The sequence below is a fragment of the Gavialis gangeticus genome, unplaced genomic scaffold, assembly GCF_001723915.1.
Source record: "Gavialis gangeticus isolate Ggan-Ray unplaced genomic scaffold, GavGan_comp1, whole genome shotgun sequence".
NCBI lineage: Eukaryota > Metazoa > Chordata > Crocodylia > Gavialidae > Gavialis > Gavialis gangeticus.
Genome location: NW_017728983.1, coordinates 1,831,411 through 1,849,074, shown reverse-complemented (window position 1 = coordinate 1,849,074; position 17,664 = coordinate 1,831,411). Strand labels below are relative to the sequence as shown.

Below are 17,664 nucleotides of genomic sequence, written 5' to 3'. Positions count from 1 at the left end.
TGTGTGTGTGTGTGTGTGTGTATAACCTTTAAATATGTCACCTTGTGCTGTAATTTGGGTTAGTCCTTTGTTCTTATAAGATCAGAAGCTTGGACCTGTGATTTTTCAACTCCTTTCTATCCTATTCTATATTATCCATTATTTTATGGACCTCTCTCATTCCACCACCTATTTCTCTTGTATCTAAACTAAACACTCCTAGGCTTTTCAGTTTCTCCTCCAGCAAAAGCTGGCAGCAGAAGTGGGAGCATACCAGCAATTTTTCTTCCATCTAAGAACAGTGAAGTGCTCAATAGTATATGTATATATATTTTTACAAATAAATAACCTTTCTTTGAAAGCAACAAAGTGAGGCTACAGTCTCAGTTGTCTAGAGCCCCATTTCTGCAAAAACCTACCTGTGTGCTTTGAACTTTACATGCCGGTAGACTCAGCCAGTTTGATGGAACAAGTTGCACGTAAGAAGTTAGACTCATGTATGAGCACTTGCAGAATTAGGACTTACATTTTCTATGACTCGGGGAATTTTCCATTTTTAGAAGGAACGTTGGAACTGTCCTTCCTCATCTTAATGTGTACAAACTATCAACTCAAAGTAACTCCAAGATTTTGTTTTAAATGTGTTTTGATGGGCTTGCTATAAGGACATGATTTTGTGAGCTTTGAAAGACAGAGGCCCAATTCACTGCTGTGTTACTGACATTCTCCACTGTTGAAACACCTCTTTGTTGTGCTAGAATGACAGGTATCATCTTGGCTAATATATTGGGGACTGACCCAGGGATGTGCAGGCCTAAAGTGTGAGCTGCTGGAGGTTAAACGAAAACAGCCATAGCTGATTAGGTGGGGCTGCAATAATTTGCATCTTCAGTGAATCAGGCCCACTCACACCAACTCACCAACTGGTTTCAGCAGTATCTGCCAATCTGCAGACAGTGACAGTGCCCCAGAATATACCAGTATATTCAATGTGTCATTAAAGATGAAGAAAGCTTGTTTTTTTTCTAATATTTATATTATGGTGATGCGTGTCTGTAACAGTGCTATTGGCCAAAAGCACAACACAATCATAGGTTCTGCTCTGCAGTATAGTTGTCTGCCTGGAAAAACAGGCAGAAAGCTATACCCATAGCTATCTGCCTGGAAAAACCAAGCAGAAACTTGTGTATTTTCTCATAGCTTGCACGTGGGGCAGGCTGTTGATGAAAACCAACAGTCTTCTGAAACTCCATTAGCTGAGAAAACCTCTAGTACCTTGCTATTGCTGGTTCCCTGTGTGTTTACACAGCGGAAAAAAATCTGCTAATGTGTGACTTATTTATTTTTTTAATCAGGAGCACCCAGCATAGCTAACTCTCCTGGAAACCAGCTGCAGTAGGACCATTTCTATTTCTTGCAAGATTAATATGAGAGTTTTTTGGCTTTGCAGTAATGCCTGTTGGGAAAAATGGAGGTATTGGGTCTGACTGACATATTTAGATTTACTCTAAATGTTTAGATGTAGTCTCCTAATTTCTCTTCCTATGTCCATACACAGATTTTTTTCTGGAGGGAGTGCATTATGGGTTATTAATACCTATAATTCTTCCATGTAGAGAACTGCATTTCCTAAATTAAACAAATGGGAAACCCTCCCTGAAAACTCAGCAAGGCGAACCCTTTCAAAGTCCCCCTTACTCATTTTTAAAAGAGCCTAAAGGTCCTGTTTTTCCACAATTACACATCACATCAATAAGAGATTGGAAAGCCCAAAGCTGAAATCAATTTAGTAATGCAGTGAAAGTGTGGGATATTGTTTGCCTAATTCCAGAGAATGACAAAACAAAAGCAAAATGAACAAACAAACAATGTTGGATCTTAAAGAAACTTCATTTTTTACTATTCAAATAACATTAAAAAAAAACAGAGCACGATATTTCCAGCATGCAAAACAAAGATGTGAAAGCAAAATACACATTGGAAATTGCATGAAAATCTGTTCTTCAAAGTAACAAAAAACATTGCTTAAAAAAAAAATAAGCAAAAATCTCAGATCTGTGTAACTACAAGGACCTGTAAAAATAAGGGGTCAACTCTTCCAGTGATGTAAATGAGCATATCACCATTAACTTCAACAGAACTATGCTGATTTATGCCAACTAGGATTTAGTTCCAATGATGATATAGAGCTGGGAGTGCACATTGTATAGACTTAATTGTGCTGTTCAGCATACTAAGGTTGATACAGGGGACAGGGATACACTTCATTTCTTTCATCTTTATGGCCATGACGCTGCGCACCCTTTCTGAGCCGTTGGATTCTCATGGCTCCATCCCTAATCTGCCTCCAGACTCCTTCGGACCATCCTACCTGGAGCTACTGTGGAAACACACATTGCTTTGGAGCTCCTCCAGAGAGGGTCCACTGTAGGGCAACTGTGTTGGGGAGGATATAGCATGGACTTCATTCTGTACAAGTACCAGTAGCTATGGTATGCTGTGGCTAGGCGTTTTATGGATAAACAACCAGTGTGGGTTAAACCAGGATGTCGTCAAGGCCTTTATACATTTCCCTGATCAAACTTAGAGTGGAAATTCCTATCTCAGTTTCTGATTCATTCAACATAGAAGGGGCAGGGGCATACATATCCATGTGTTCCTAGAATGAGTTCCCAAGCACATGGGTACACAGAACTCCAAATCTTAGTGAGGAAAGAGCAAAAACCCATCACTGGCATGTATTAAAGTGATCATATTGGTGGGACAGGCTGTTTTCAGTGGTCCCCAGCCTGTGGCTTGCAGGTCAAAACTAGCAGTCAGAGGAAACAAAACAGTTAACACTGAGGTAGACAGGGAGTGCAAAGATGGTACCCCCAGAGCATTTCTCTCTCACTACTGTTGCACATGGGCTTGTGAAGGTTGGGGACCCCTTGCTTCACACGATCAAAGCCCAACAACAATAACATGATCCTTCCACTACTAAGGAACCCCCACCAAGGCAATTTCCAGAGACCCATCAAATTACCTTTGGGAATAAACTAATTAAAGTGGCAGCAATGTTTCCCATCAACTGTAGACGGAACAATCTCCTTTTCCTGTGTTCTCTGACTGACAAAAAACTGTATTAAATTTGTTTGCTGAGATGATGACAGCATCCTCCTAAGGGGTTAATATTCAAATTGGTACAGAAAGAATTAATGCAAGGGACTCCTAATGTCAGGAAAGAAAGTTACACTTCTAATGCTCCCTGGGATTCCTGATCCAAATGTAACTTTAATTAATTCTAAATGAGAAATTCCTCTGGCTTCATTAAAGGCGACAACCACATGAATACCAGTTGTGCACAAAGGTTTTCAGCTATTACAGCAAATACCATGCATAGGAATAACAATGGATTATATATATTCCCCAAGGAGATCAGAACAAATACACATTGGCTTCACAGGTTACAACGAATGGCTAAGTTATATAAATCAAATGCAATATCACAGCACATCAGCATCATGGTATTGTCTTCAATACAAGGTAAAGATGTATCTAAGTACAAGTGTTGACCAAGGGGGTGTATGTTGTTATAGGATTTGTCTATATTCACTGTGTTAAGAAAGGGAGTGGAGATTTGGTTAATGCATGCAGCATATAATACAACGGGCAACTGTTTTTTCTTTTCTCTTTTTAACCTGTCATGGCAAAAGTAGGTTGCAAAGATGCACCATCCATTCAGTGAATCACTGCATTCTCAGACTATTACGAGAGACCATTAAGTTTTCTGGGCTCTAAAAGGCAGACGTGGCATCTTGTATTTTGCATAACATTTTACTAGAATGGGGAGATGAAATGTGCTGATGTGGTGTGCTGTTTTGACATATGATCTCTAAAATCACCCACTTAATGTTTTGGAAGCAATTGCCTCTTTTAATAAAACAGCAGAGTAATCTGGTTTAGTTTCCTGATTTGCTGAGGCCTTTTATAATCTCGCTGCTATTTAGCTTTTAGTCCCAGACACACATGTGATCATGATGGATTGACATGAAATCACAAATTCCAGCTGTGTTCTGTTATTGAATATGGATTTAAGTCTATTAAAAGAAGCAGAAAATGGTGCGGGGGAGGATGAAAGCTTTGGTTGTCATAGGCTGCATTTGCAATATGCACAAAGACAGCAGGTAAAAAAATGCACTTAATTTATTACAGATCGCACTTTGCCATGAACACTAGTATAAAGTCAACTCAGGGTCACATTAAGAGCCAGTGAAGAAGGAGGATGTCCAAAACCACCTCCAAGCAAGGGGAACAAATTAAGAAAATACGAACCAACGGGCAGGTGCCTCTAGCTTGCACATTCTTTTTGTTTTGTTTCTAGACTGATATATGTTATGCAAATACAGTGTATCTTTCACCCCTGGAAGACTTCTACACATAGTCATATTTTGAAGGGTAAGAACGCCTTCCATCTTCACTTCGAGCATTTTCATCGTAGGTTGGAGTTTTCTTATTTTTCGGTTCAGGTTCATAGCCAGAGCCAACTTTATATGGCCCAGTCTTGTAGGCAATATTTCGTCCGGAGGCATTGTAGGACACAGCTTTGTAACTAAGAGATGAATACAATGAAACATCAGCAATGGACCAGCTCAAATGTTCAGCTATGCACATTATTCCTGCTGGATAGAAACTTGATGCAACTCACTAAGCCCTGTCCTCATTCTTTTTATTTGCAGCGTTGTAGAACCTGGCTGAGATCAGACAATAAGGAGAAAATTTATTTGAAAAATTATTTGAAAATTTTCACAAAGTTTTTCCTTAAATACTGTAATATCCGGTCAGCAGATGGTTTGAACTGCAGACTGCAAATGTAATCAAACATACCGGGGCTGCACCCCAGCTGGTATAAATTGTCATCTCTCTTGTCTTCTATTTACGCAAATGCAAACAACTTATACTAGCTAAAGACTTGCCCTACAGTCCCCAGATTGCACTGCAGTTTATTTAACATACTTAGTTAACTAACACTCTGCAAAGGATGAATTGTATATTTTATTGTAAATGTGGTGGTTCATACCATAGCTATCAGTTATCCTATCAGGGAAGCAAAATAGTACCATGTGTGGCTTGGACTTCTGGGTCATGAGGAATCATGAATTGGATGTAGTCTGTCTGATTTCATCTGTTACAGACCTCAACCAGCTTACCATTGAGTGTCATTGCATGGGATGGTTTAGCCAGGGATAAACTTCCTCCTAGCAGGGGGCTGGGCCAGATGACCTCATGAGGTCCATATTCCAGCCCTACTTTCCTATGTGACTCAGGTAACTATGGAATTACATACTTACTTACTATATGCTTACTCAACATAAAAGTAAGTAAATATTATTTGGAGTTCACGCATGTCATCTAAGCTTTTGCAGATTGATTGTCCTATATGGAGACAGCTATGGCTCATATCGTACATGGTTCTATACAGTGGTTTTCAACCAGGATGCCACAGCACCCCAGGGTATCACGAGACCCTTTCAGGGGTGTAGCTGCTGCTGCCACTTCTGCAGCCAGGTGAAAGTGTCTGCTCTTGCCCTGGCCCTTCCTGGTTCAGTCTCCCCATGTTCTTCCCAGAAACAGGTGCTCAGGACAGTTCCACCTGCTCCACATGCCTGTTTCCAAGTGCAGGGTCAGACGAGGAAAGGCTGTGGCAAGAGCAGACACTCCTGCTTGCTTTAGGCTTGACAGGTAACCTTAATGCAGACAGGAGCCCATGCTCATGCTGCAGCCCTTTCTGCTCTAGTTGTGCACCAGGCACCCTTTTACCTGGTGGTAGCAGCAACATCCCAGTTAAGAAGCCCTGGAGGTAAGCTGAGGCAGCACAACAGTGGTTCTCAGCCAGTGTCACCAAACTCAGTAAAGTCACGGAGGGGTGTCCTGAACGTTAAACGGCTGAGAAGCACTATTCTACCTGATCTCTTTACTCTGCACATCCCATGCTTGCCAGGGCATCAAAGGTAGAGAGCTGTCATGTTCCACCATCTGTCACAATTTAGGATCATGTGTAGAAAACAAAGCTTCTAGGTGAAAAGCTGAAACACTTACTGGGTCTCTTTGGGCACCAGTCCTCTGCAGGCAATGCACATCATAATGCCTCCGACAAAAGCCAGGCCCCCAGCCACCCAGCCAACAAACAAGGCTGAGCCAAAGGTGTACCTACAAACAAGAAGGAGGAATCATTAGCTTGCTGCAGTAAGGCTGTACAGTTCTGCTATTTAGATGTATTCAAACTACTGAAATCTCTCCTGGAAAAAGGGATTCTTTTGCCATGCCCACCTGTCTCAAACAAGGAGTCAGTCAGGTTTTTTCCTCCTGTGACCCAATGGAAATCAAAATTTCTGTATTCAAGTTGATGATTTGTATGGGATGGGTGCTTTTCCCCTACTCTGCCCTGTGTTGGCTTCAGGGGCAGAGAGACCCCATAGATTGCTTGGTTTATTGTTTTCCAAGTGCTCACTGTAGCCAAGAAGAAAGACAATCATTAGCTGCAGTGGACTTTAAATGAGGTATAAATGGTCACAGGAGGACTGCCATCCCTTAGCCCACATGCCACACAGGGAAATAATCTGGTGGTATCTACCTACCACAGTGACTTCAATACCCTACCCCTTTCCCTGCAGCCAGATTAGAGAGCTCTCACTGCTAGGTAGCTCTGTACCTACATACTGTATCAGCCCTGTCTGATACAGCATGTTGGCTCAACTTCTGTCTGAGCATGTGCTCCAGAATAGAGTGAAGTCAAGGAGACCAAAGATGTGCTGCTGTATCATTCAATCCTCAAACAAAGCAAAGGATCCAGTCCACTAGACCTACTGAGTCTTAGAGTGAGAACTGAACTGGAGAGACAGATGAGATATTTGCTCTGCCTGGAACAGCCATGGCTATGACATGCCAAAACTCACCTTCTGCTCTGAAACCAGAATGCCCATCAAACACAAGGAAGGGGGACATTTGCTCACCTTGACTGGAGCGATGGCATCATTCCTTGGTACATGGAAGCTGTGGACATCCAAAAGTTTGTCACCAGCATATTGGCAAACACAGACACTCCAACGACTGCACACAGACCTGAGAAAAGAGAGAAGATTGGACTGGGACTCAAGCCCACTCAAATGGAGTCAGACTCCCTGCTGTCTCACACCTTGCTAAGCCGTTTACATCTTTGAAAAATACATGCAAAAATACCACCTGCCATTCTGCTTGCATTTGCTTTGCAGAGCTTATATAATAAGGCAAGGGGGAACCAGTCACGGTATATTTACATCTATCTGCATGCAAATTACTGCATGTTGCACTCCAGAGTCAAGAGCTTTAATTTTCAAACATCTCTAATAGAGATGGTAGGATTTTTTAGGTGCAGAAAGACGACAGTGGACTGGTGCACACTGTGGCACAGACAAGGACAAGAGTACAACGGGATATAACAGTTTGCTGGGATGGAGACTGAAGAATCAGCACAGCTTTTTTGAGACTTTAAAGTAGCAAAGAGCCAAATCCTATTTCATCCTCACATGCTAGGTGCCACAAATGCCAAAACAGGCACTTGGACAAATATTTTATTTTATTTTCACCTGTGGAAGAATAGGAATTTCTGGTCCACGCAACTGCCCTAGTCAAGGGTTAGACATTTCCCAGACTGCTCTCCAGACTCCCTCTTGAAGCTAGACCATGGGGCAGCCAAGAGGGGGAAGATACATGGGGCCAGGAGAAGAGCAAGTCAGAGGGAGCGTAGCTCAGGGAGGCAGGCACTTCCCTGAAAAAGAAATGCTGCTGGGTTCTAGCCCTTGACTTCCAGTCATTATTCTTTGGATAGACAGAAGTAAGACAGCTTCTGTCCCATGTGGCAGGGGGGCAAATCAAACTATGCACAGCATGAATGAAAGGTTGGAGCTTATTTCTTTGGTGGCAGGACTGAGTACCTTGCTACCACAATGTATCCATACCCTCTGAGAGCTGGTCAAGGGAACACCTTGGAGAAGGGACAACATGTTTGTGTAATGACTGACACAATAAGGTCTTGGTCAATGGCTGGGCCTATGAATTCATGGGATTGGATTCTGTGGATAGTTGGGGTTTATCTGTTTGTATACCACTATGGGCACGCACTTACCAGCCACAATAAACATGATGCCGGAGGTCAGGGTCATGTTGGCTTTTGCAGAGTCCTCCATAGTCCCGATGCGTATGCACTTGAGGGCAAAAATGGACACCAGGAGGCCAAGGGCACCCAGGACAATGCCCACAATCATGAGGGCCCTCACTGCCTGAAACATAGCTGCAAAACAAACCAACAAAAGCAAAATGAACTACATAAACTTGCAGACTGTAAAGTCAAACAAGGCTGGTTGGTGTGCCACAGGTCTCCTCTGTAACATAAATCAAAATACTATATTCAGTCTGTCCCATACCACTGTGACACAGGACTTGTTTGGAAAGGATACTGCTATTTCCAGTTCAATGTAATTTTAGAGAGAAAACCAAACCTGAAATAAGGATGTTACAGCTGTTTGAAAAATCCCCATTAAAGCATTTTTTTTCCTTAAAGACAAATGGTTGTTCAAAAAACATGAAAATTCAGGGCAAAAACACCCATTTTCACTGAAGCGTTTCTGTGATAAACCACTCTTTTTCTTTTCAACAACCAAAATTCTAAACATATTTTGGTTTTAAACTCTAAGGTTTTCTATGTTTGAGAACAGGAAAACATTTTCTGGTTACAAGGTTTTGTCTTTGATGAGACTGAAAATGTTTAGAGAACATTGCTTGAGCAGTCCTACAGACTTCCTTTTCATGTTAGGTCAGAGTGGTATTAAATCTGAGTCTTTATGAACTGTTTTCCTTGAGCCCACAAAGATCTCCCACCTAATATGCTGACTTTCCAGGACCCCTTGCTTGTTGAAGTGAGCTTCCTTTCTCCCATAGTAATAAACTGGGCTTGGTTTGGTTGGGTGTTTTATTTTTTGTTTAGAAATTAAAGTAAATGTTATATTCATTTAGAAATCTAAAAATTACTCTGCAAGTGCAATAACTGAAAAAATCAGACTAAAATGTCATTAAAAAACAGCAGCAATGGAAACCATGGGAAGTTCCACTGACCCACCCACCCGCTCATCCATCCATCCATCCATCCAAGTTTATTCTAGAGGAGGTTAACTAGCATGAAATGGAGTTCATGACAATCCCCTGCTGTCATAAAACATATGATGTAGAACAAAAGTGAAAAGGCTTTGGATTCAAGCAGTGGCAGAATACATTTTGATAGGGCAGAGACAAGCTTTTACAGACAAGCATCAGGTTGGAAGATTTAGATCCTGAGTCTGTTACAGTCAATTATAGCATCCTGTAGGGAAAACCAGCTTCCTCCTAATGAGATTTCAATATTGTTTCACTTTTTCACATAAAAAAGTGTCTGGTTAATGCAAGCTTCTGGATTTTTTTTAACCAGCAGGTAGTGAGATGGGCAGGCTTGATTGGTAGCAATTCTTGGCACTGCTGGGTATTATTTATGACAAGTAAGTGTGCTAATGGGTGCATAGCAAAGAGAAAAGCCTTGTAAGTGATGTAACAAATATTCAAAGTGCCAGTTAGAAACTCTATGGAGGCTGAGAAGAACCCCAGACAAGAACTCATTGCCACATTTGGCTTCAGCTGAGCAAACAAACCATAAAGCAGAGATAGGCATCTATATCTGTGCAAATGCTTAGACCGTATTTGAAGAACTTTTCAGAGACGGGATGGTAGCAGAATACTAGAGCCGGTCAATTAACAGGAGTAGGTAGATACAAACATGTTTGTAAAGAGATGCTTCTGATTGGATGGTGGCACATTCGATCCCCTTTTGGTTTTTCCACAAGAATTCCAGGTGACTGGGCTTTGCCCATATCAATGTTGGGACTAGTGCTGTTCTTGGCATGAATATTTGTGCTCAAAAGTAACCAAGAGAATGAGATTCTCTCCCCTTTCATCCCATGGAGCTGGAAACTGCCTTAGAGTCCCAGGTTAAGAATCTGCTTGTTTCCAGATTCCATTGCACCTGCTGGTTACATAAAGTTGATTATTTTATTTCACTCTGGGTGCATCTACACAAGATGCTAACAGCGCAGAAGCCTAATAACACAGCGCAGTAGTGTGCCAGGCAAAACCCATGCTAATATGCTACTGCACATTACTATTAGGCTACTACACATTTAGCGTTACTAAAGAGCCTTGTGCCAGTTATAGTACATTGATTTAGGACTTGATTATGCAAGTGTGTTTGCAGTACGCAGTACCTATGGCACATTAATGAACGTATAGATGCATCTCCCGAGTCCCTGAAAAAACAAATAGAAAAGGTGGGTGGTTCTTTCTCTTTCTGACTCAGGCGTACAGGTCAGATGATGGTGTCTGACAAAAGTATATGCAACATGACTTCTCAGGAACTTGAGCAGTCTGAAATAGAATCACATTTAGGTGCCTAAGTCCACTTAGATGACTTAATGGGATAGAATCTGGCCTTCAGTGTGTAAGAGACATTAACTGGCATAAAGTTTGGACAGCCAGATGCCACACCACCTGGAGAATGAGCCACAGGAACAATGGGAATGGCTGGAGAAATGCTGTGCCCTGGCTGTTCTCTTCTCATATGCTGTGCCTAGCCAGTTATTACTGGTTGTGGTGCAAATTCCTGAAAAGATGTGTATTGAATGCAGCCCATTGTGAGCTGACTCGATAGAAGAAGGTGTATTGTGAGAGGGCCAGGAGTGCACTTTTTGTGCAGAGAAAGGATCCTCCGTGCAGAGGACATTATTTTCAGTGCTAAATCCCCAAAGGGTCAGATTTGTTTTGGGGTTTTCAAAGCTAGTTTTCAAAGGGGAAGGTTTGTTGTGTGTATATGTGTATGCACTGTACATAAATACATGTTTTGAAACATGTATTACTCTTTATTTAATTACTCTTTTCATGCCTAACTTCATCTACAGAAGGCCCCACAATCCAGAACCCACTAGCTGAGAAAAATAACTGTTTTTTCAGGGGCTAATGGGAAATCTTTGCCATTTTGCCACCTGCGTCCCACCTGTTAAAGTCAGGCCATACGGGGGAAAAAGCAACTGTGGAACCACGCCACTAAATATCAGCTCTCCCTGTGGTTAGGTGGGTTACTTTATGCTTGGACAGAGCCACACTGCTAAATTGGTGCAGAGACCCATCTTCATGCATAGTGCTCAAAGAGGCGTCCAATCTAACATAACCAAGACCAGAACTCCTGAAACTGCCGGGATACCATTACCTTTTAATGGGATTGGAAACTGTTGCCAATCCCAGCCCATGACTGCTGCCTTTCTGACTCATGCCAATTGTTCAGCATGCCTTTATCAGCTGATAACAAGTGCTAATAAGCCAGGTGCTCAGGCTCCCAGTCACTGGTGCAGAGGTGCTATTTCATTATTATTCATCAAAAAGCAAAAGACCAACCGATAAATGTTATCAGGCCCAAGGGGTGTTCACCAGGCCCTTGGGGCAGAGCCACAGGAAGCAAAGAGAAGAAATTCAGGATTTTCATTTCCTCACTCTTCCTTACAAACACTGAAGTTTCATTTCAACTGCTTTGGTTTCAATGAGAACATGTGTAATGGATGCCATAAGGCACCACCCAAAGGCATGTGGCACTTTCTGAGTAATTCCCAATCCAGCATTGCATGGGAGGGCCAGTACAGAATCAAATGTTCAGCTCTGGTTCTCTCTAGGATAATGATGTGCTTTTCCCCCAAGGGAAATATTTTCTTTCTTGCAAACTTCCTATAAGTGCTTACACGGGATGGGTGCAATCTAAAGCATCCCGTGAATCATTCGGGCTTCTTTAAGTCCATGCCAGCAAACTTTAGGACAGATAAACCAGTACATTCTTCCTGTTTTGTACGTGTCCTGCAGTGGTGTGAGGATGTCAGGAGACAACAATGATCCTGCCTCTTTCAAAACTCTCTAGTCTCAATCTTTACTAGTCCAGCTGAGCACAGAAGGTAAGAGAAAGAAAGCAAACTAATTAGCTCATTCCCTTCTATCCTGGGCAAAGAACTAAGCACAAATGAAGCCCTTGCATTTACTTGATTGTGAAGAGTGTCTAGTAACAGCACCTAAGCTTTCTGAACGCTGTACCTCCTCATCTCCATGCCAGCTAGCTGGGCTCACCCATGTTTGGATAGCATATGCCACCTTCCTAGGAAGAATGCACCATCCTTGTGCCCCAAAGAGCTCTGGCAGTATGGTAACACTCCCAGTACTTCCCCTGAGGCAGGTCATCTCTGTGCCATACCCAACTCCAGGCTGTGCCTTCGAGGGAAACTTGATACCTTTAGATTTTAAAACAGAAGGCAGCAAAGAATATACAATGGGACAGATCTCCAGGTTGTCATCATCCATGTGACTTCAATGGAGCTGCACTTGTTTATATCAGCAAAGGATATGACTCTGTTTCTACAAATTCACATTGGCAGGAGGCAACAATGACCACACTCTCCCAGCTAATATGAGATTGTATTCATATTAATGTCTACAGGCATTGTTTTTCAGGGTGGGAAAAGCATGGAGAATACATGTATGAAAAGGAAGAACTGCCAAATTCAGTGAAAGTCAGCACTAATCAGAAGCCATTTTAATGAAACTTCTTTATGCGGGGCAATGATCCCTCTTGGTAGTTAGAATGGGTAGGAGGATTTTAGTCTTATTCAAACAGTGAATAAAAGTTAGTTTATTGGCTGGCATTAGAAGCACCTAGCAGTAGGCCTCTGCGAGTCAGCAGTGATCCGATCTGGTTTCAGATCCGGCCACTTCAGATGCCAGTGATCTGATCCGGAACTCAAGACCGGGTTTCTGCTTCAATCCAGCCGAAGGGGCTCCAAAGCTTCGGAGCTGCCTCGGAGATCTGGCCATAGGATATAATGGAGAATCAATGAAATATCTATATTGTTGTTTTTTGTCTGATTTGGATAAAACTTGCTGGGATGGTAGCCCCTGATGAGAGCATGAAGTCTGCCAAGCTTCAAGAAGATTGGTGCAGGGTTTTGGGGGGGAACTGTACCCCAAATTCTTGAAAGCAAAACTCATATCACGTATACGTGTTACAACACAGGGGAGTCAAAACTGCAGGAATGGTAGCTCCTGGTGAGGCCAAAAAGCCTGCCAAGTTTCAAGGAGATCAGTGCAGGGGTTTGGGGGGAACTGCACCTCAAGCTGCAGGGTCACACTATGTTAAGGCACAGCGGGGTGACTGCCGCAGGGAGGGTGGCCTCTGCTGCGGCCACAACGCCTGCCAGCTGTCGAGGAGATCGGTGCAGGGGGCTTCTGGGGCCCTTCACCCCAACTGTTGATGAACAAAACTCGTGACATAGGTGCTTGTGGGACTGACTGTCTCTGTCTTGGGGCAGTTGATTTTCTGTATTGATTATTTCTTCTCCTTAGTCTCTGCTTTTGTAGGTGTTAATTGATGGTAACCAACTGGCTATATTAGCTAGGTCCTGTGTATGGAGCTGGTCCCTGAGTGAATCATGATTGATTGGTAACTGGTAACACAGTAGCTTAACAGCCAGGCCTGCAGTAGTGTCTCCCAGCCCCAAAACAGAGACTGTCAGTCCCACAAGCACCCATGGCATGAGTTTTGTCTGTCAGCAACTAGAGGCCCAGGGCCCTATAACCACCCTGCACTCATCTCCTCGACAGCTGGCAGGCCTCATGGCCACAGCAGGGGCCATCATCCCTGCAGCTGTCACCCTGCTGCACTTTAACACATACACAGTGGCACCTATGGCACAAGTTTTGCTTCTCCGCAGCTTGAAGTGCAGTTGCCCCCAAACCCCTGCACCAATCTTCTTGAAACTTGCAGAATATGTGGCGTCACCAGGGGCTACTATGCCTGCAGTTTTCACCCCCCCTGTGGTGCAACACATAGACATGATATCAGTTTTGCTTTTGAGAATTTGGGGTGCAATTGCCCCCAAACCCCTGCACCTATCTTCTTGAAACTTGGCAGGCTTCATGCTCTAAGCAGAGATTACCAGCCCCGCAAGTTTCATCTGAATCAGACAAAAAACAACAAAGTTATAGATATTTCATTGATTCCCCAATATACCCTATGGCCAGATCTCCGAGGCAGCTCCAAAGCTTTTCCAAAGTGCTTCAGAAGCTCTGAACCACTTCAGAAAGCCTAATGAAGCCAGCACTTTGATCCAGACATGCTGCTTTGGACGCCAAAGTGTCCGAAGCTTCTCCGGATCCAAAGCTCTGTCCGAAGCCTCGCACAGCCCTACTTAGCAGTATATAGCTATATTTTTTTTCATTTAAGCACAGGAAAGGTATATACTTTATTATAGAGACCTGAAGTATGCATAGCCTTGATATGTGTATGCACATGATGAAACACTTCCCTGACTGGTCATCTGCCTATGGGATTTGCACGCAAAAATCAGGGAACCATGAGCACAGATTAGGCACAGGGAAACATATTCGTACAATTGCAATGACTCACTTTGAAAATTTGGCCTGTGATATAACACACCCAGAAAACTGTAATTGTTATTCCAATATTTTAAAACCAAGCAAAAAGTTTTCACAACTTTTGGTGCAGGAACAATGAAAGCATCATTTCTGATGCAATGGAATCGTTTCGCTAACAATGGAATTATACATCAGACATGGTGACCTAATGTTTAATGTTTAAAAAAACAACCAAATAAAAACCGAGTCATTCCTCCTTTACATTTCCATTTATTTCTCCCAGCACATGGAAATGTGCTGGGAGAAATAACACCAACAGGACATCAACATCCTGCAGTGTAAGCTTTGTGCGTGATTAGGAAGTAAAATTCTGTATTACATTTTTACTTAAATAATTATGTTAAAAAACTGGTGCTTGCTAGTGATAAATCACTCCAGTCAAAACTGAGGTTCACCAGTGCTAAGGAAAATGATATTGCTCTTTTAAGCTACAATTAAATCAGTCACATGCAGCATTTTTTGATACTTTTACAAAAATAAAAGCTATGGCAGAGTAGCTAGTTTGAAACGCTATTTTCCCCTCAAACCAAACAAGTTGTCTACAATCATAATGCAAGGTTAATGTGGATGCATTTATTAAATCATATCTCCTGAGATATATGTGGGACTTTATCAAAGAACCCAAACATAAGCAAACAGGTTTGTCTTCAACACTACAGTCACTGGTGACTTCCTGGTAATGAAGCAAGTCAGTCAACCACATTCAGAAAAGAGCTCACAACATCAGGAGCTATTTTTTCCTTTACGCAAGTCAATAGCCACAGCTGCCCGATGCCCCGCATTTCATACAACCATTGTACACATTATGCAGAGAGAGTGCAAGGTGAAAAATGCTACCAAATCAAGATCTGTAAATCATTTTCCTTTAATTTGATGCTGTTTGGCAAAAAAAAACACTGTACAAAGGCACTGGAAAATCAGTTTGATAATGCCAATAAATGTTTATATCAGTTTTAGCCTCCATGTATGCCAGTGCTTTGTAAATTATTGAGATGCATCAAGGCAGAAAAGGCTTTTTTAGTTTAAAAAGGTTGGATACTTATTTAGCAAGTGGTTTATCAACTAGGAACTGGACCTAGCTGAGATGCTTTGAAGAGCAGCAATTAGTCTAAGCCTCTTTATAATTTAAAAAGAAAAGAAAAACAAACAAATGAACAACAACAAAAGAAGGCAAGAAAACTGTCTGTTTGTGACAAAAGTCAATCAAAATTCGTGCATCCAGTTTCTCTACACGGAGAATTCAGAACCAGGTTTCTCAACAGGAAAAGGCTTGGCATCACCTTTTCTTTGTGGGAAAAAAAATGTTTCTATTCCTTTCTGCAGAAACAATTTATATGAATAGCTAATCAAGCTGGAAAAATTAAAACAAAATAATCAAGCAACTCCTATTCACCATTTCATGTATGTTTAAATTCAAAAAGCTATTAAAATCAATGGGGATATATGATGACTTATATTGACTGAGGATCTGAACCTGTGAAGCTAATTTAGGTATCAGAGAAATACACTTCATGTAGCATGTAAAGTTACTATTTATGGTGACAAAAATATTCATGTAGTGTTATACTCAAATGTTGAGTAGCTCAGAGATTTCATAGATTTCATAGACATTAGGGCTGGAAGGGACCTCGTAATTAGGGGTCCAGCCCCCTGCCCCAGGGGCAGAAAGTCAGCTAGGTCAAAGAATCCCAGCAAGATGAGCATCCAAGCGTTTCTTGAAAGATTTTTTTTCTTTTTTGGCTTGCAATGCTCTTTAAAATATTCAATACAAGTGAATTTGATTAATTCAATGAAAAATAGGTTCTGTTTCAGAAAGCTCCAGGGATTAAGCTTGGTCCATCTTTTGTCCCTACCTGGTAGCCCCAGAATGGTGAAATAAGGTCGGCACTCTGTAAAACCTGAGCTCTGCCTCACACAGCTCCTCCAGAGTCCCTGATACTGGAACACTGCCGTGACTGGGTTGTCATACAAGTCCTGTGTGCTCCACATATCCATCCCAGTGGCTGCGATGCACCCCGCAAAACCCAACGATGAGACAACAAAGCCCATCACTTGGCAGACTGTTGTCGACATGGTGTCTGCTTTGTGGCCAGGAGCTCAGATAGCCCTGATGAAACTCTGGAGCTTATGGAAATGCTGAAGTCCTCCTGACTGAGCTACCAGAAATGCAGCTGCTCTTATCAGATGGTTTCCACTGAACAACTTTGTTTGCTCACTGTGTTTTTGCAAGATAGTCCAGTTTCGCTCTCGCTGGGTAGGGTTGCGTTTCTTTGGTTGGCAATGCTAGAGATATTAGCTTTTGTCCTTTAGAAGCACTTGTCCTTCCAGAGCTAAACAGTTATAGTTGGTCAAGTGTAGGGCAACCCACTCTGAACAAAGCTAGGTGGAGCGTTACTTTTCATGGGCATGTGTGCACCTCTCTTCATATCTAAAGAAGTGGAGGTTGCTATGCTTATTCTGTGCACCTGGCACATCACTTTTTCCACAAAGTGGAAAGAAAGGGAGAATGATGCACACAGATGAAATAAGTGGTCAGGGGCAGACACAGTGCACCAAGCTTTTCCCACATAGCGGCCTCCTATGGCCTCACACACTACACCCACATTCTTCTCCACTGCCTAGCCTCTTATTCAATCGCTCACCCTCGCCCAAAGTAGAAGTAAAATACTGCCGGAGAAGAATGGTCACCAGTTACACCTATGTACAACAGCTTGTCATGGGTGCAAATACCTGAACAAGTTGACAGGCAAAGGAGGCCCAGGCCAGGAGAGTTTAGTCTTTAAGGGTTTGGGAAGTCTGTCACACTGAGCAGAAGCAGCCGTAGGCGTATTGGGCTCCTAGACATGTGCACGGAGGCTGCCCCGACATGCTGTAAATCCAATGCGTTGCTGGAGCACAGAAAATAATGCACTACAGCAGCGTCACATGCATCAGCAGCCCCAAACTGAAAATGGCAGTGGGACACTTTGCCTAAAGCTCATTTGACAAACTTTAGTTCAAAGCACCCTGCCGCCATTTTTCAGCATGGGGATGCTGATACACATGATACTCGGGTGCTTTTAGCTAGCTCAGCTCGTTAATTAAGGGGCACCCCCCCTTACACTTCCCAGACCATGTCTACAA

At 42.5% G+C, this 17,664-nt stretch overlaps 1 protein-coding gene across 1 annotated transcript; it reads right to left on the bottom strand.

Moving 5' to 3' along the window:
- Positions 1–1,931: 1,931 nt before the first annotated feature.
- Positions 1,932–16,614, bottom strand: CLDN18 (claudin 18). The gene is made up of 5 exons (XM_019512560.1): positions 16,395–16,614; positions 8,123–8,287; positions 6,972–7,080; positions 6,058–6,168; positions 1,932–4,570 (listed from the first exon to the last, which is right to left on the bottom strand). The coding sequence occupies exons 1-5, from the start codon at positions 16,612–16,614 to the stop codon at positions 4,393–4,395; spliced, it is 783 nt and encodes a 260-aa protein (XP_019368105.1). The 3' UTR covers positions 1,932–4,392.
- Between the last annotated feature and the right edge of the window lie 1,050 nt (positions 16,615–17,664).

Bases quoted from the DNA above. Each gene is read 5' to 3' on its own strand.
- CLDN18 (XM_019512560.1), bottom strand. From the start codon at position 16,614: ATGTCGACAACAGTCTGCCAAGTGATGGGCTTTGTTGTCTCATCGTTG. The intron at 6,169-6,971 runs GTGAGCAAATGT...TCTTGTTTGTAG, and splicing joins ATGCCATCGCTCCAGTCAAG to GTACACCTTTGGCTCAGCCT. The intron at 4,571-6,057 runs GTAAGTGTTTCA...TTCATCTCTTAG, and splicing joins CTGGTGCCCAAAGAGACCCA to TTACAAAGCTGTGTCCTACA.